The following is a 19,120-nucleotide window of genomic DNA, read 5'->3' as shown; positions in this document are numbered from 1 at the left end:
CAGAAATAAAAACCTACGTAGACTGAAGGCTGAATCCAGCACTCTGTTGGGGAGATTTTACTCTCACTATTTTTTTCTGAAAAAAGAAAAAAATGTTGCTGACATTAAAATCAGGAGATTGTACACAAGTATCCAGACTTCTGACTTCTCTTGAAAACTTGGCCTACTGGCCCACTTTCCAGCATGGTTGGAGTGGAGGAGAGGCTGCCCTCAGTGGTAAGGCTTGTGTTGCCCAGTGTTTAGCATAGCCACCTAGTCCTTGTATTCATTTTCTTCCTCCTGGGCCATGAATTTGTGAGAATTGCCCTAGACTGCTAGCTTGCTGAAGATAAGGACCACTTGTGTCTTGATCCTCTTTGACTCTTGCTAGCATCTAACCCAGACACCAGCACACAAGGTTTTCTGTATAAGCTTGTTCGATTATATAAAGTATCTTGTGGATGCATGATGTTTATTCCAATATTGAAACCATGCAATTGAAATACTGCGCTAGTCTAGCTCTTTGATGCAGACTTGCATCACAGGTGCTCCTAATCTGTGCCATCTCTCTCACTACCTAAAGTGACTCGTATGTCCCTGGGCTGCCCCTAAAGTCTTTTTGATGGCTTTTCCTTCTTGCAATCTCCTGTCCAACTGAGGACATCAATGCACATCTCATGAAGTGGCTAGGAAGACCACATGAGATCACAAATGTCTAGCCTGGCCCCTAGTGTTCACTTTTATCACGTTAACAACAGTGTTTTGTCTCTAGGTTGGCAAATTTTTCCACACTCTCAGATAATCCATGCACTTCAGTTTGGCTTTCTAGCCAAGCCTCAAGGAAGAGATTATAGTAGACTGTTTGTATTCTGAGAATTTTCAAAGTCCACTCCCCAAGGACACTGATTGAGGTAAAGATTTTATCGGGAGGTTTCTATTTTTATCAAATCTAATAATGGCCTAAAGGGAACACTTAAGGTAGTTCTGAACATATATAACTAGAAGGGCCTGATCACCGCTGCAGACTAGAACCCGATCTTCTGCGAGCACTTGGCGCCAGGAAAGAAGCATGAAGTGGCTTGTGCTCCTCTGGCTGGTGGCCCTCTCAGAGTGCATAGTCATGTAAGTACAGGGACTGTAAGTGGAATCAACTTCCTTTCTGTTTTTTTTCTTATTTTCCTCATATTCTTCCACCTGTCAGGGTTAGAAGGGAATATAATCACTCCATGACGGTCTTAAAGTTCAACTCCCACTTATTGGCAAATACTTTGACATGGGAAATGTGGGTTCCAAGGGTCTTGAGGTAGATCTTCAGGGTTGTACGACTCTGGGGGTGCGGTCATGATCTATGTGAAAATGGAGCACTTTGCAATTGTTCAGTGCACATCCTATGCAAATGTACGTGTGGTCTTGTTGAGTAGCATTTTCCACATTTTATTCTAGGTGTCCTCTCTGTTCTCTCTCTACTTCTGTGTGTATGTGTCCACGTCTGCATCTCTATCTCTCTCTCATTTATCTCTTCATCTATTTATTTCTCTATCTCTTTGATGTCTCTGTTCATGTAGATCTCTCTGTGTTTTTTTTCCTTTTCTCTTTTCAATTTTGACTCCTTCTTGTTTCTCTAGCCTCTTAATTTCTCTAATTTGTTCCCCTCTCCTGGATTCTTCTCTCACCCCTCTCTTTTGCTTCAACTCTGAAGAATGATTAGGAAGGCTACATCTAGATTGTTTTTACCTCAAACAAGCAATGTGATCACAGTCACTTTACAAACTCACTGCATTTCAAATTTCTCCCCTGTAAAGAGAGGATGAGAATCCCCCTTCTTCCTCCCTCCCTGAGCTTCTATGAGAAAGATATAGTGGGGTGGCAACAGCAACGGTAATGGCTGTCTTTGTTGAGACTCCCTATATATCAGGTACATTATATCCATAATGTTATTTAACAGCCAAAGCATTCTACATGGGGGGTGGGTGGGAATTATCCCTTCTACCTTTTTACCGATAGGGAAACTGAGACTCCAAATGTTCATATGGCTGACCCAAGATAACACAACAGAATCTGTATTCAAACCTATGTCTTTGCCCTGTGTTTGCACAGCATTCTGATAATAGATGGCACTCAAAAAAAAAAAAAAAAATGCTTGGAAAATACACAGTGCTGTTAAAAGGCCAGGTATGACTGTTATACTATAACACAGACAGTTGACTGCTGTTCCTTCTTTGTTTCCTTTTCCTCATGCTTGGTGAAAGAATGCCTCTAACTAAAACGAAGACAATGCGAGAAATCCTGAGGGAAAAAAACTTGCTGAACAATTTCCTGGAGGAACAAGCCAATAGAATGTCTGATGATTCTGCTAGTGACCCCAAATTATCTACTCACCCCCTGAGGAATGCCCTGGATGTGAGTGGGTTGGGAGGCTGGTGCTCCACAGCACCCCTTTGTGCTCTGGCCTAGCAGTGGGGCTCATCTAGAGGTGCCAGGTCGGATATTGGATCTGGGGCTCCTGCAGGAGGCAAAAACAGTGGAGAACAGGGGCCCCATTCCCAGAGGAGAAGACATTCTCATCCTTAACTCTTGGTCTGTGGTGACTGGCCCAGCAATGACCAGGTGGCAGGCAAACATCTATTTCTGTGCCAAAGATGTGGCATTAGTTTGAGGGAGATTGTTCTTTCTGAACTAAGTGAGCCACTCAATTACAGGTGAAGTGGTAAGCCATCTCTAATAGAAATAAAGCCAACTGGAAATCAAGTGTGAATCCCCAGGTAGAGGAATTCAACTTCCAGAGAGCCAAGAATCACAGCAGCAAAAATTTACTGAAACCCTAAGGCACTTGATGCCATAAGAATTTAACACTATAGTTATTATTGATTTGAAAAAGGCCTCATCTGTTATTCAAGAATGGCCAAGCTACCCTGAGAGATATGCAAAGAGTAAATATAATGTTTAGTGAAAGGGCCAGTTGTGTGGTGTTGATCAAACATGGTCTGAGTTTAGAAGGAGTGGCTGTGATTGATTAAGGAGGACCTCCTGGAAAAGGAGGTGCTCAGGCTGGGTTTGAAGAGGAGACTAGAGAGCTTCTCAGATGAGGTCACTGGATTTCCTTGGGGGTTCAGTCTGGGCTTCGAATACAGAAGGTACTGCTTCAATGCCTGGTCATAGAGTTAAAATCCTGCATACCACATAGCACAGGAAAAAATATTGAATGCAAGAACTCTGTGAGCAAAGGTTGTGAGCTGAATGGTGTTTGGAAAGTGATTTCAAGAGACATGTGACACCCAGAGGGAGGCAGCAGTCTGGGAATCGAGGGGAGCCATATCTGCACTAATCCACTTCTTCCTGGTCCTTCTAGATGGCCTATGTGGGTAACGTCACCATTGGAACACCGCCTAAGGAGTTCCGGGTTGTCTTTGACACAGGCTCATCTGACTTGTGGGTGCCTTCCATCAAGTGCATCAGTCCTGCCTGTCGTGAGTACCGCCTTCCCCATCTTGACTCATCCCCTCCACCCTATGACCTGACTGACACTCATCTCTCGTGTCTGCAGATACACACATTACCTTTGACCATCACAAATCTTCCACCTTCCGGCTTACACGCAGGCCCTTCCGCATCCTCTACGGATCTGGGATGATGAATGGAGTTCTTGCCTATGACACTGTTCGGGTAACATGGAAACAGAAGCTGAATCAGATCTGCACTAACCAACCCCCTCCTGGTCCCCATAGATGGCCTATGTTAGGTCAGAACTGGCTATGGAGTGACCACTGCTTACATAACAGATGCAGGACCAGCTGGCAGGGCCTGTCCTTCCCTAACTCCCCTTGTGACTAGCCGCCTTACCTGCAAAATCCTGTTCCTGGGGAGATAGGGCCCCTGCTGACACACAAACTCCAAGAGTGGCTAACCCCAAGAGTGGCTTGGGGTGTGGGCTTGCAGCTCCTTTGCCCATGAGCAGCTCAAGGTTCCTTTTGTTGGGAACAGGGACAGGGAAAAAAGCACCCACTTTTATATTCTCAGACTGTGCTGGGTACTTTCATAGCAATAACTTGTTTGATCCTGTAACAACCTCACACAGAAGTTACTCTGATTAGTTACATGATACACATGAGGGAACTGAGGTGTAGAGAGCAAGGGCCTTGTCACAGTCATACATCTGGGAAGTGGTAGCTGGGCTGGCTTGTCAGGACTCAAGCAGGTGTGGGGTTATTTGAGAGAGAATAAAACTGATTGGGGGACCCTGGGGGCAGCCCAGGGCTTCAGATACCCAGGCAGCAAAAGCAGGGGCCCACACATATGGGAGGGACTTGATAAATGGGTTTTCACTCTAGGGGGCCACTGAAAGTCTAGTAAAATCAATGGCCTCCCTCCCCAAAGTGCCTGAGGATTTTCCCTGTCTCTCTATTTCTCTCTCTCACACACACCCCTAAATGTGTATTTCCCAGGTAGCATATTCATAAGAACTCTGCCAGTGACATTGTAAAATGGGCTCCTGCCTTCCTTGGCAAGCACAGAATCCATAATACATTGTAATAAATTCAGTCCATTTCTGCCATCAGATCATAGTGATGCCAAAGAGAGGACTACCCTGCTCGCTACTCATTTTGTCCTCAAGGGGGCACCATTGGGTCTAGTCCTGACTTGGTTTCCCCACCTGTACAGAAGGCATGAGGCCTATTTGACTCAGATGGTGTTTGCAGAAATAGCTGGTGCTGGTTAAAATTCATGTCCGCACACCAATGGAAACTGAATTCCTGTCCCAGCTTGTTTTAACCATCTGAAGTCTACCTAGGGCACAGCCAGGACTCAGTTCTTCTCTGAGGTTCTAATGGCATCTGAACCCCCCTAGACCAGTCCCACTTCCAATCCTCTATGTGTGAACACTCTTCTCTCCCACAGATCGGGAACCTTGTCAGCACTGACCAGCCGTTTGGCCTAAGCCTGCAACAATTCGGATTTGATAATGCACCCTTTGATGGTGTCCTGGGCTTGTCCTACCCCAGCATCGCTGTCCCAGGAACCATCCCCATCTTTGACAAGCTGAAGCAACAAGGTGCCATTTCTGAGCCTATCTTTGCCTTCTACTTGAGCACGTAAGTCTGAGCTGAACAAGCCCTCTTTCCAAATTAGCTGTGAGATGCTTTCAGTTGGATGAATATTATAGAACACTTGTTACAGAAGTATCCTGAAAGACTGTGCAGCCCAGGATAACTATGGCCCCAGGACTCACCACTGGCTTTTGTAAATGAAGTTTTATTGGAACACAACCTAGCTCATGGGCTCAAGGGCAGTGGCTTGGTGAGTGGGAGGGCAATGGAAGGTGTCAGGATAAAAGTTGGAGGAAAAAAGTAACACATTTTGCTGGCGAGTTTGTAATGGAAGGAAAGAGAGCGATGGGAAGTCTTTCCTTCCTCACTAACATTTCACTGGGACCAACTACATAACTTTCAGGAGACAGTGCAAAATGGAAGTGTGGGACACCTTATCCAACTAGTCTTAGGAATTTCCAGACAGAGATAACAGAGGTGGGGGGCTCTGCTAAATGTGGGGCCCCATGGACAGCACAGGTCATGGGCAGGTGAAACCAACCCTGGGTGACCTGAAGCCACACCCCTAGCACTCTCAGGCCTTGATTTTTCTGAAAAAATTACAGGCTGGACAAGGGGGAAGCCCAAACCCTTCAGCACACTGTCCTCTGAGGGTATTCAGGTTGCAGGAGGTACAGGGCCTCTTAAGAAGCCTGGGTGGGTGGAACCTGGCCAAGTGACTCAGCTTCTAACCTGCTCTGTGCCACTCTAGCCAGTGACTAATCTTGGTTGGGTTCTCAATCCTTCAATTTCTGCATCTGTAAAATGGGGACCCTATTAGGGCTTTGTTGGGTGGACAAGCACAGCCCTCAGACTGCCCAGCATAACAGTCCTCCAAGGAGTCCCCCTCTTTTATTCTCTCGACAGCCACAAGGAGAATGGCAGTGTGTTGATGTTAGGTGGAGTGGACCACTCCTACCACAAGGGAAAGCTCAACTGGATACCAGTGTCTCAAACCAAAAGCTGGCTAATAACTGTGGACCGGTAAGCCTCTTCCTCTGAATGCCACCCCAAATGATGCTCCCACATCTATACATAGACATATGCAGGCACACAAACGCATGCACAGACACATGATCACACACAGAGATATGCTCCACCCATAAAGCCACACATATAAGCACACACACAGACACATATAAACACACATGCAGGCACACATATAAACACACTTAGGCAGACAGATACACACAAGCACACAGACAGACACACAGAGCCACATAAACACACACACAAACACATAGATACACAAATCACCCATGGGTTCATAATCATCCCAGGCCTTCTGACCAGGGCTCTGACCAGGGTCCTTCACAGGGTCCAGAGAGGTCTGTGCTGCTGGGGGAGGGCTGCACCCACTGCCCTGTGATGTGGGAAGCATGGTTAGAGGACCCTACAGTGTGGTGAACAGAGGATCAGGGAGAATTTCCTCAGCCTGAACAGAGTTGTGATAAGATGATCAATTGTCTAGGTTAAGGAGAGTTATGACCAACCTAGACAGCATATTAAAAAGCAGACATTACTTTGCCAACAAAGGTCCGTCTAGTCAAGGGTATGGTTTTTCCAGTAGTCATGTATGGATGTGAGAGTTGGACTATAAAGAAAGCTGAAGGCCAAAGAATTGATGCTTTTGAACTGTGATGTTGGAGAAGACTCTTGAGAGTCCCTTGGACTGCACAGAGATCCAACAGTCCATCCTCTTCAGTCCACCCAGGAGATCAGTCCTAGGTGTTCATTGGAAGGACTAATGTTGAAGCTGAAACTCCAATACTTTGGCCACCTGATGCAAAGGGCTGACTCCTTTGAAAAGACCCTGATGCTGGGAAAGATTGAGGGCAGGAGGAGAAGGGGACGATAGAGGATGAGATGGTTGGATGGCATCACCGACCCAAGGGACATGAGTTTGGGTAAGCTCCGGGAGTTGGTGATGGATAAAGAGGCCTGGTGTGCTGCAGTTCATGGGGTCGCAAAGAGTTGGACATGACAGTGACTGAACTGAACTGAACCCAGGACTGAGGAAGTTCTCAGTACATATAAATGTCAGTTTAAAACAGAAAGCTCTGAAGAAATGGGAAAATCTGGTCCCCTTAGGGAGAAGCTACTCAGCTATGTAGAGAGGTTGGCTACCGTCTTGAGACCTGAAAGCAACTCATAAAAAGAGACGCTCCATGTAACCATAGCTACCCATCCCCCGACCTCCATCCTGAGCACACAGTGGAGTAGGCACTGTGACTGACAGAATCAGGAAGGTGGGATCCAGGAGTGGCCTGATAACTAACATAGTAATTGATGGGAATCTCTGTGATACCATCAGACAAATTTGCCCTGTCCTTTGGAGAATCCGTGGGCTATCAGGTATCATATGGCCAGGGCCTCAGTGTCTGAGCTGGGTGAATGAGCAGTAATGGGAGACACCCTCTCCCAGGGCAGCTTGTCTCCCACTATGAGAATCTGCTGCCCCAGGGAACCTCCATCTTCACTGTGTGTTTGGCTCATTATCATTGAGACACTGGATATAGCTCTTTGGATGTTCCTCATTTATTATTTTCACATCCATTCATTCATTGTTCATCCACTGTGTGTCAGGCACTTTAGCAAGGCAATGAGAATAAAACTTGCCCTCACATCGAAGAATGACTCACACACATAGGGAATTGTCACTTTGGTATATGCTAGACATGAGGAAGGGTCTACAGAGAATGACCAAGACAGGAGTTTGATATACACTGGGGGAAAGACTTCACTGAAACCATGGCAATTAAGCTGGAATTTGAAAGACAAGGAGAAATTCACTAGTCAAGGGGAGTGGAGTCTTCTAGGAAGGAAGACCAGCTTGTGTCATGGTCCTGAGGTAGGAAAGAGCCTATTCAAGTACTGCATTTTATTATAGTTTTTTACATTTTATTTATTGTTTATACTTTATATTATTGTATTGGTTTTTCCATACATCAACATGCATCCGCCACGGGTGTACACGTGTTCCCCATCCTGAACCCCCCTCCCTCATCCCTCCCCATACCAGGGTCATCCCAGTGCACCAGCCCTGAGCATCCTGTATCATGCATCAAACCTGGACTGGCGATTCGTTTCTTATATGATATTATACATGTTTCAATGCCATTCTCCCAAATCATCCCACCCTCACTCTCTCCCACAGAGTCCAGAAGACTTCTATACATCTGTGTCTCTTTTGCTGTCTCGCATACAAGCTTATCATTACCATCTTTCTAAATTCCATATATATGCATTAGTATAGTGTATTGGTGTTTTTCTTCCTGGCTTACTTCACTCTGTATAACAGGCTCCAGTTTCATCCACCTCATTAGAACTGATTCAAATGTATTCTTTTTAATGGCTGAGTTATACTCCATTGTGTATATGTACCAAAGCTTTATTATCCATTAGTCTGCTGATGGACAGCTAGGTTGCTTCCATGTCCTGGTTATTATAAACAGTGTTGCGATGAACACTGGGGTATACGTGTTTCTTTCAGTTCTGGTTTCCTCGGTGTGTATGCCCAGCAGTGGGATTGCTGGGTCATAAGGCAGTTCTATTTCCAGATTTTGAGGAATCTCCACACTGTTCTCCATAGTGGCTGTACTAGTTTGCATTTCCACCAACAGTATAAGAGGGTTCCCTTTTCTCTGCACCTTCTCCAGCATTTATTGCTTGTAAACTTTTGGATAACAGGCATTCTTACTGGCATGAAATGGTACCTCATTGTGGTTTTGATTTGCATTTCTCTGATAATGAGTGATATTGAGCATCTTTTCATGTGTTTGTTAGCCATCTGTATGTCTTCTTTGGAGAAATATCTGTTTAGTTCTTTGGCCCATTTTTTGATTGGGTCATTTATTTTTCTGGAGTTGAGCTGCAGGAGTTGCTTTTATATCTTTGAGATTAGTTGTTTGTCAGTTGCTTCATTTGTTATTATTTTCTGCCATTTTGAAGGCTGCCTTTTCACCTTGCTTATAGTTTCCTTTGTTGTGCAGAAGATTTCAATTTTAATTAGGCCCATTTGTTTTCTTTTTGCTTTTATTTCCAATATTCTGGGAGGTGGGCCATAGAGGATCCTGCTGTGATTTATGTCAAAGAGTGTTTTGCCTATGTTCTCCTCTAGGAGTTGTATAGTTTCTGGTTGTACATTTAGGTTTTTAATCCATTTTGTGTTTATTTTGTGTATGGTGTTAGAAAGTGTTCTAGTTTAATTCTTTCACTTGTGGTTGACCAGTTTTCCCAGCACAACTTGTTAAAGAGTTTGCCTTTTCACCATTGTATATTCTTGCCTCCTTTGTCAAAGATAAGGTGTCCATAGGTGTGTGGATTTATCTCTGGGCTTTCTATTTCATTCCATTGATTCATATTTCTGTCTTTGTGGCAGTACCATACTGTCTTGATGACTGTGACTTTGTAGTAGAGCCTAAAGTCAGGCAGGTTGATTCCTCCAGCTCCATTCTTCTTTCTCAAGATTGCTTTGGCTATTTGATGTTTTTTGTATTTCCATACAAATTCTGAAATAATTTGTTCTAGTTCTGTGAAAAATACCGTTGGTAGCTTGATAGGGATTGCATTGAATCTATAGATTGTTTTGGGTGGTATACTCATTTTCACTATATTGATTCTTCTGATCCACGAACACTGTATATTTCTCCATCTATTAGTGTCGTCTTTGATTTCATTCACCAGTGTTTTGTAGTTTTCTATATGTAGGTCTTTAGTTTCTTTAGGTAGATATATTCCTAAGTATTTAATTCTTTTCATTGCAATGGTGAATGGAATTGTTTCCTTAATTTCTCTTTCTATTTTCTCATTATTAGTGTAAAGGAATGCAAGGGATTTATGTGGGTTGATTTTATATCCTGCAATTTTACTATATTCATTGATTAGCTCTAGTAATTTTCTGGTGGAATCTCTAAAGTTTTCTATGTAGAGGATCATGTCATCTGCAAACAGTGAGTTTTACTTCTTCTTTTCCAATATGGATTCCTTTTATTTCTTTATCTGCTCTGATTGCTGTGGCCAAAATCCCAGAACTATGTTGAATAGTAGTGTTGTAAGTGGGCACCCTTGTCTTGTTCCTGACTTTTGGGGAAATGCTTTCATTTTTTCACTGCTGAGGATAATGTTTGCTGTGGGTTTGTCATATATAGCTTTTATTTTGTTGAGGTATATTCCTTCTATTCCTGCTTTCTGGAGGTTTTCTTTTTATCATAAAAGGATCTTGAATTTTGTCAAAGGCTTTCTCTGCATCTATTGAGATAATCATATGGCTTTTACTTTTAAGTTTGCTAATGCAGTGTATAACATTGATCGATTTGTGGATATTGAAGAATCCTTGCATCCCTGGGATAAAGCCCACTTGGTCATGGTGTATGATCTTTTTAATGTGTTATTGGATTCTGATTGCTAGAATTTTGTTAAGGATTTTTGCGTCTATGTTCATCAGTGATATTGGCCTGTAGTTTTCTTTTTTTGTGGCATCTTTGTCAGGTGTTGGTATTAGGGTGATGGTGGCCTCATAGTATGAGTTTGGAAGTTTACCTTTTTCTGTAATTTTCTGGAAGAGTTTGAGTAAGATAGGTGTTAGCTCTTCTCTAAATTTTTGGTAGAATTCAGCTGTGAAGCCATCTGGACCTGGGCTTTTGTTAGCTGGAAGATTTCTGATTACAGTTTCAATTTCTATGCTTGTGATGGGTGTGTTAAGATTTTCTATTTCTTCCTGGTTCAGTTTTGGAAAGTTGTACTTTTCTAAGAATTTGTCCATTTCTTCCAGTTGTCCATTTTATTGGCATATAATTGCTGATAGTACTGTCTTATGATCCTTTGAATTTCTGTGTTGTCTGTTGTGATCTCTCCATTTTCATTTCTAATTTTATTGATTTGATTTTTTTCCCTTTGTTTCTTGATGAGTCTGGCTAATGGTTTGTCAATTTTATTTATCCTTTCAAAGAACCAGGTTTTGGCTTTGTTGATTTTTGCTATGGTCTCTTTTGTTTCTTTTGCATTTATTTCTGCCATATTTTAAAGATTTCTTTCCTTCTACTAACCCTGGGGTTCTTCATTTTTTCCTTTTCTAGTTGCTTTAGATGTAGAGTGAGGTTATTTATTTGACTGTTTTCTTGTTTCTTTAGGTATGCCTGTACTGCTATGAACCTTCCCCTTAGCATGGCTTTCATAGTGTCTCACAGGTTTTGGGTTGTTGTGACTTTATTTTCACTCATTTCTATGCATATTTTTATTTCTTTTTTGATTTCTTCTGTGATTTGTTGGTTATTCATCAGCATGTTGTTCAGCCTCCATATGTTGCAATTTTTAATAGTTTTTCTCCTGTAATTGAGATCTAATCTTACTGCCTTGTGGTCAGAAAAGATGCTTTGAATGATTTCTTTTTTGTTTTTTTTTGAATTTACCAAGGGTAGATTTATGGCCCAGGATGTGATCTGTCCTGGTGATGGTCCTGTGTGCGCTTGAGATAAAGGTGAAATCATTGTTTTGGGGTGAAATGCTCTATGGATACCAATTAGGTCTAACTTGTCTATTGTATCATTTACAGTTTGTGTTTCCTTGTTAATTTTCTGGTTAGTTGATCTATCCATAGGTGTGAGTGGGGTATTAAAGTCTCCCACTATTATTGTGTTATTGTTAATTTCCCCTTTCAGACTTGTTAGCATTTGTCTTACATATTGTGATGCTTCTGTGTTGGGTGCATATATATTTATAATTGTTATATCTTCTTCTTGGATTGATCCTTTGATCATTATGTAGTGTCCCTCTTTGTCTCTTTTCACAGCCTGTTTTAAAGTCTATTTAATCTGATATGAGTATTGCTACTCCTGCTTTCTTTTGGTCTCTATTTTCACGGAAAATATTTCTCCAGCCCTTCACTTTCAGTCTGAATGTGTCCTTTGTTTTGAGGTAGGTCTCTTGTAGACAACATATATAGGGGTCTTGTTTTTGTGTCTAGTCAGCCAGTCTTTGTCTTTTGGTTGGGGCATTCAACCGAGTTACGTTAAAGGTAATTATTGATAAGTATGATCCCCTTGCCATTTACTTTATTGTTTTGGGTTCGAGTTTATACACCCTTTCTGTGTTTCTGGTCTAGAGAAGATCCTTTAGCATTTGTTGGAGAGCTGGTTTGGTGGTGCTGAATTCTCTCAGCTTTCGCTTGTCTGTAAAGCTTTTGATTTCTCCTTCATATTTGAATGAGATCCTTTCTGGGTACAGTAATCTGGGCTGTAGGTTATTTTCTTTCATCACTTTAAGTATGTCTTGCCATTCCCTCCTGGCCTGAAGAGTTTCTATTGAAAGATCAGCTGTTATCCTTATGGGAATCGTCTTGTGTGTTATTTGTTGCTTTCCCCTTACTGCTTCTAATATTTGTTCTTTGTGTTTGATCTTTGTTAATTTGATTAATATGTTTCTTGGGGTGTTTTGCCTTGGGTTTATCCTGTTTAGGACTCTCTGGGTTTCTCAGATGTGGGTGATTATTTCCTTCCCCATTTTAGGGAAGTTTTCAGCTATCATCTCAAGTGTTTTCTCATGGTCTTTCTTTTTGTCTTCTTCTGGGACTCCTCTGATTCAAATGTTGTGGTGTTTAACATTGTCCCAGACATCTCTGAGATTGTCCTCATTTCTTTTAATTTGTTTTTCTTTTTCCCCTCTGTTTCATTTATTTCCACTGTTCTGTCTTCTACCTCACTTATCCTATCTTCTGCCTCCTTCATTCTACTGTTGGTTCCCTCCAGATGTTTTGATCTCATTTGTTGCATTATTCATTATAAATTGACTCTTTTTTTATTTCTTCTAGGTCCTTGTTGAAACTTTCCTTCATCTTCTCAATCCTTGTCTCCAGGCTATTTATCTATAACTCCATTTTGTTTTCAAGATTTGGATCATTTTTACTATCATTATTCAGAATTCTTCATCAGGTAGATTCCCTATCTCTTCCTCTTTTGTTTGGTTTGGTGGGCATTTATCCTGTTCCTTTACCTGTTATGTATTCCTCTGTCTCTTCATCTTGTTTATATTGCTGTGTTTGAGGTGGCCTTTCTGTATTTTGGCAGTTTGTGGAGTTCTCTTTATTATGGAGTTTCCTTGCTGTGGGTGGGGTTGTACAGATGGTTTGTCAAGGTTTCCTGGTTAGGGAAGCTTGTGTGCTTGTTCTGGTGGGTGGAGCTGGATTTCTTCTGTCTGGAGTGCAATGAAGTGTCTAGTAATGAGTTATGAGATGTCAGTGGGTTTGGAGTGACTTTGGGTAGCCTGCATATTGAAGCTCAGGGCTGTGTTCCTGTGTTGGTGGAGAATTTTCGTGGTATGTCTTTCTCTGGAACTTGTTGGCCCTTGGCTGATGCTTGGTTTCAGTGTAGGTATGGAGGCGTTTGTTGAGCTCCTGTTGATTAATATTCCCTGGAGTCAGTTCTCTGGTGTTCTCAGGATTTCGACTTAAGCTTCCTGCTTCTGGTTTTCAGTCTTATTTTTACAGTAGCCTCAAGACTTCTCCATCTATACAGCACTGTTGACAAAACATCTAGGTTAAAGATGAAAAGTTTCTCCACATTGAGGCACACTCATATATGTTCACAGAGTTACATGGAGAATGAAGAGGGAAGAGGGAGTTAGAGGTGACCCAAATGAGATGAGGTGGAATCAAAAGAGAGAGCAATCTAGCCAGTAATCACTTATTTATGTGCACTCCACAGTCTGGACTGCTCAGAGATGCTCATGGGGTTATACAGAGAAGAGAAGCGGGAGAAAGGAGATAGAGGTGGCCAGGAGGAAAAAAGGGGGAATCAAAAGGAGAGAGACAGATACAGCCAATAATCAGTTCCCTAAGTGTTTTCCACAGCCTGGAACACACAAAGAGATTCACAGAGTTGGGTAGAGAAGAGAAGGAGGAGGGAGGAGATAGAGGCGACCTGGTGGAGAAAAAGGTGAGTCCAAAGAGGGAGAGAGCAGTCAAGCCAGTAATCTTGCTCCCCAGTAAAAATGGGTACTGAAGATTGGGTTCTTAAAGGTACAAAATTGATAACAAATACCAAAAAGCAAAGATTAAATATCTAGAGTAGAGGTTGGATTTTCAAAAATACAATATTAAAGAAATAAAATAAAGTCACAAAAATTATAAAATATATATATGTGAAGTTTGCTTGAAAAAATAGGGTCTCACTCTCTCTCTTCTTCTTTTTTTTTACAAAGTAATAGTAGGTTATAAAAATGAAAATTAAAGGAGTAATAGAGGACTTAAAAATTAAAAAAAATTTAAAAAATAAAGAATGATAGTAAAAATAGTAAAAATATATCTAGGACTATTTCTTATGTTGTAGTGGGCAGGTTGGGGTCAGTTCATTTTCAGATAGTTCCTTGACCCGGCTTATATTTCTGAAGATCTATAGGCCCCTTCCTATGTAGTTGGTACTAACTACAGGGTTTCAATCTATTGCACCTGTCACTTCCAAGGAGGTTCCTTCTGTTTTAGCTTCTTCTGTTTGCTGGTCTCTCCAGTATCTAATTTCTGCCCTGACACAAGGGGGGAGGGTGGTGGACACTTGCTTAGGCTCACTTGTTCAGGCTCACTTGTTCAGTCGTGCTGTGGGGAGGGAGGGACGCTGCCAACAGATAACACTGGCATGTGCTCGCAGTGACTTGGCCACACTGGGCTTGCTCCCGCTCACGGTGTGTGTGCTTTCCTTGTCAACACTGCTTAGGCTCTAGGTTGCTCTGCTGGGAACTGTCTGAGGCAGGCCCTGAGTTGCATGCACTTCCCAGGTCTAAGCCGCTCAGGTTCAGGAACTTGAGTCGTCCTCAGAGGTGCAGACTTGGTTGGGCCTGTGTTTTGTGCCCTTCTCAGGTCTGAGCAGCTCAGGTGACCAGGTGTTTGGCAAGCGTGGTCGCTGTGAGTTAGCACCTCCTCTGTCCCTGCCACTCAGTTTTCTGGGTGTACAACTGGTGCACCTTCTCAGGCGGATGTTGACCATGCAGAATCCCAAGAAGTCTTAGTTAACAATGAAGCCTGCCTGCGGTTTGGTAGATGATGCCTCTCTGGGGCCGCGATTTCCCCCTTACAGCTCTGGTTGCCTGTCACCAGAGGGGGATTGTCTGCAGCCGGCAAGCTCTGTTCGGTCCTTTGTTCTGTGAGTGGGCCTGATGGTGTCTTAGGTTAGGGCTTTTCGCCTGTGCCTCCCTGCCCAGACCCCGCTTGCTAGTGGCAGATGCAGACGTCTGTGCTGCTTCTCCGCTGGGGGAGTTACTGTTGGGCACATAATCTGTGGGTTTGATTTATTCATTTATTTTCCCTCCCAGTCATGTTGCCCTCTGTGGTTCTGAAGCTCACCACAGACTCGGCAGTGAGAGTGTTTCCTGGTGCTGGAAAACTTCTCTCTTTTTTAAGACTTCCTTCCCGGGACAGAGCTCCATTCCTACCTCTTTTGTCTCTCTTTTTGTCTTTTATATTTTTTCCTACCTCCTTTCGAAGACAATGGGCTGCTTTTCTGGGTGCCTGATGTCCTCTGCCAGCATTCAGAAGTTGTTTTGTGGAATTTTCTCAGTGTTCAGATGTTCTTTTGATGAATTTGTGGGGGAGAAAGTGATCTCCCTGTCCTATTCCTCTGCCATCTTAGGACCGCCTATCAAGTACTGCATTTAAGGATATCAAAGAAGGTGACATGATGAGAGCAAAGAAAAACAGAGTCAGGGCAAGAGCTGAAGGAGCTGAAGGACTGTTTGGGAGTCAGTTGTGGAGGGGGCAACTGTGAGGGAGACTTCTGAGTAATCTTGACCCCCACTTTGTCCCACTGTTTCTCAGCATCTCCATGAATGGGAAAGTGATTGGCTGTGAACATGGCTGTGAGGCTCTTGTGGATACTGGGACGTCACTGATTCATGGCCCAGCAGGACCGGTCACCAACATCCAGAAGTTCATCCATGCCATGCCCTATGATTCCGAGGTGAAGGGTCATGACACAGGTTTCTTCCGGTTCCCCCACACAACAAGGATCTCCTGGGCCAACCTCTCTCCCTTTTTCCCCAACAGTACATGGTTTCATGTCCTGTCATCAGTATCCTGCCTCCTGTCATCTTCACCATCAACGGCATCGATTACTCAGTGCCTGCTGAAGCCTACATCCAAAAGGTGAGGGGCCAATCCTGAGAGCTGCTTCTCAATTCTGGGACTCTCAGATGGTGTTAGTGGTAAAGAACCTGCCTGCCAATGCAGGAGATGTAAGAGACACGGGTTTGATCCCTGGATCAGGAGATTCCCTAGAGAAGGGCATGGCAATTGACTCCAGTAGTCGTGCCTGGAGAATCCCATGGATAGAGGAGCCTGACAAGCTGCAGTCTATAGGGCTGCACAGAGTCAGACACGACTGAAGTGACTTAGCACACACACAGGCAAGAACCCTTGGGCTGCTGCTGGGACGAAGGGTCCCTCTGCAGGCCAGTTCACACCATTGCAGAAGCTGCTGAGCTCCTTTGGCTGGGCCAGTGCCTCCCACAAAACCAACCACTTGAGTAAAGGGCAGTCTGGGACATCCATCATCCAGAAATAAATGTTGAGACAGCACTCCATGCTGGCATGGCGGGAGTCACAAGGAGAAGGGAACACTAAGGGCCTCAGTCCTCACAGAGCTTCAGTTCAACCAGAGCCCTCAGGTGCATGAACATGGAAAGTCAGCTCTAGCAATCCCTGAAATAGACCATGTGACAAGCGGGGTTGGCAGTGTACTGTCCCACCATAGTGATTAGCAGTCTCCCATCCCATCTCAAAAATGTCCAGATTAGGGTCATAAACAGCATGATTACCTTAATACTTGGCTGCAACTTCCCCTTTCTAAGCCTCAGTGCTCTCTCTCTGAGTTGGGGTACCAGTCCCTTCTTTGGGGGGGGGGGGGGGGGGGCTTGGATGCTAAGGTGAATAAAAGGTGCACAGTGACTGCATAGCCCCGGTATAGGGTGGAGGCTTCCTATCAGCTCCCTGTGGGAGTTCAGAGCAGGCTGATGGGCTCAAAGAAGGCTTTGAGGAAGAGGGAATTTCAGTAATTCTAAAACGCAGCCTCATGGAGGAATGAGGAGATGCTTGGGTTGAGGCAAATCTATACTGGATTCCATGCAAATGGTACCCCGGTAGCTATGCAAAGGTGTGCTGGGAACAGATCAGGAGTGATGAGCGCCACAGACTATGGCAGAGCCAGGGTAAGTCATTGACCCAGTCTGAAGTCTTCAGGGACGGTGACTGTGGGTCCTGGAAGGCTGCCTAGAGGGCCTGAGAACAGTCTTAAACAATGCATTGTGGGCACTGCTATAAATCTATTTGAAATAGATAACTAACAAGGACCTACTGTGTAGCACAGGGAACTCTGCTCAATGCTATGTGGCAGTCTGGATGGGAAGAGAGTTTGGGGGAGAATGGATATGTGTATATATATGACTGAGTCCCTTAACTGTCTACCTAAAACTCACAATATTGTTAATCAGCTATACTTCAATACAAAATTAAGTTTTTTTTTTTTAAAACAAAAAACAGGTCAGGGAAAAGTGGGAAAAAGAAAAGGCATTCTGTGCAGAGAAAGCAGTGAACAGTGGACTGAAAGAAACAGAGACTGAGGGGGAACTGTGACCATTCTTGCTCATTAAAAAAAAATATTTATTTTAGTGTAGCTGATCTTCAGTGTTGCATTAAGTTCTCCTATACAGCACAGTGACTCCGTTACACAAAAACAAGTATATATACTTTTTTTCTTAATCTTTTCCCTTACAGTATATTGCTGGATATTGAATATAGTTCCCTGTGCTATATAGTAGGACTGTGCTATTTATTCATCCTGTATATATTAGTTTCACTTGATAATCCCAACTCCCAATCCTCACCTCCCCAACACCCTTCCTCATGGCAACCACATGTCTTGGCCCTTTAACTTTTTGCATGCACTCTCACATCCCCAGCTTCTAAGGAAACCACTTGATACTTATCAAAAGAAGGAAATAAAACCAAGAAGTATGCCAGGTCTGGATATTGAGGAAGGTTGCAGACAAGGGCTCAGGCTAACTGGAATATATTTCTGTCTCCCTCAGATTTCCAATAGCTTATGCCTTAGCAGCTTTCATGGGGACAACACAGACAAATGGATCCTGGGTGACGTCTTCTTGAGGCTGTATTTCTCAGTTTATGACCGAGGAAATAACAGGATTGGCTTGGCTCCTGCTGTGTAAATGCTTGGACTTGTTCAGGAATCAGTCAGGCCAGTTCTAACACACACTTGCTCATACTTAGGGCACTGCTGCCCAGGATGCTGGTAAACTGTGTTTGGTGCTCTGCAAGTCATATTCTCACTAAAGAATAAAAGGTTTTACTCTTAATGGTTCTAAAACAAAAGGATGCCTCTGTTTGTATCTGGGAGGTACATAATGATCGGGGAGAATCTAGGACCAATTCTGAATCACAAGTGAGAGAAGCCTAACTCCAAATGGCTTCCAGGAAAGGGAGAACTTATTGGAAGAATTCTGGGGATCCAGGACACAGGAACTAGAGCAGATTCAAAGATCTCAGTGACTGGACCCAAGAAATCAGAAGTCATCAGTTCTCTCTTTCTCCTCCTCGCTCTTTCCCTTCTCTCTTCTTTGATTGTCTTAGTCTGACAGCTTTCTTTCTTAAGGCTTCTACACCTAGTGGAGGAATCCAAAGCTACCTGCCATAGGGTTTTATATCCTGAAGGCATCTAACCAGGAAGGAAGAAGCTTAGAGCTATCAAGGTTCAAGGGAGTGCTCTGAATGGCCCATCTCAGATCACAAGTCCAGCCCTGGACCAACTATCCTGGCAGAGCCATGGGGTCCTATGACTGGCTTTACAAAGTCACATGGCCCTGTTCCTGTAGCAAACATGACTGTCAGTTTCTTAAAAAAAACACATGACTGGAACTGGAGAGAGAGAGCCCCAAAGATAGTGACTGGTGGATGGTTTAGTCCATGAAAGAGTTTATGATGGCACCACTAACTCCACAACCTCCTCATTCAGAGGGATTATAAGGAGTAATGAAAATAAACTCTATTTGTCCCATCTCAG

General features: G+C 43.4%; 1 protein-coding gene across 1 annotated transcript; it reads left to right on the top strand.

The window, feature by feature from the left end:
* Positions 1-1,009: 1,009 nt before the first annotated feature.
* On the top strand, positions 1,010-18,269 carry LOC128068733 (pregnancy-associated glycoprotein 2-like). The gene is made up of 9 exons (XM_052661929.1): positions 1,010-1,101; positions 2,229-2,379; positions 3,329-3,446; positions 3,524-3,642; positions 4,876-5,069; positions 5,931-6,047; positions 15,865-16,006; positions 16,093-16,191; positions 18,132-18,269. Exons 1-9 carry the CDS (start codon positions 1,049-1,051, stop codon positions 18,267-18,269), a joined length of 1,131 nt encoding a protein of 376 aa, XP_052517889.1. The 5' UTR covers positions 1,010-1,048.
* Positions 18,270-19,120: the final 851 nt, after the last annotated feature.

Source organism: Budorcas taxicolor, chromosome 25, assembly GCF_023091745.1.
Source record: "Budorcas taxicolor isolate Tak-1 chromosome 25, Takin1.1, whole genome shotgun sequence".
Taxonomy (NCBI): domain Eukaryota; kingdom Metazoa; phylum Chordata; class Mammalia; order Artiodactyla; family Bovidae; genus Budorcas; species Budorcas taxicolor.
The sequence above is the reverse complement of the archived record's forward strand: the minus strand, read 5'-3'. Positions and strand labels throughout refer to the sequence as shown.

Bases quoted from the DNA above. Each gene is read 5' to 3' on its own strand.
- LOC128068733 (XM_052661929.1), top strand. From the start codon at position 1,049: ATGAAGTGGCTTGTGCTCCTCTGGCTGGTGGCCCTCTCAGAGTGCATA. The intron at 2,380-3,328 runs GTGAGTGGGTTG...TGGTCCTTCTAG, and splicing joins CCCTGAGGAATGCCCTGGAT to ATGGCCTATGTGGGTAACGT. The intron at 3,447-3,523 runs GTGAGTACCGCC...TCGTGTCTGCAG, and splicing joins GTGCATCAGTCCTGCCTGTC to ATACACACATTACCTTTGAC.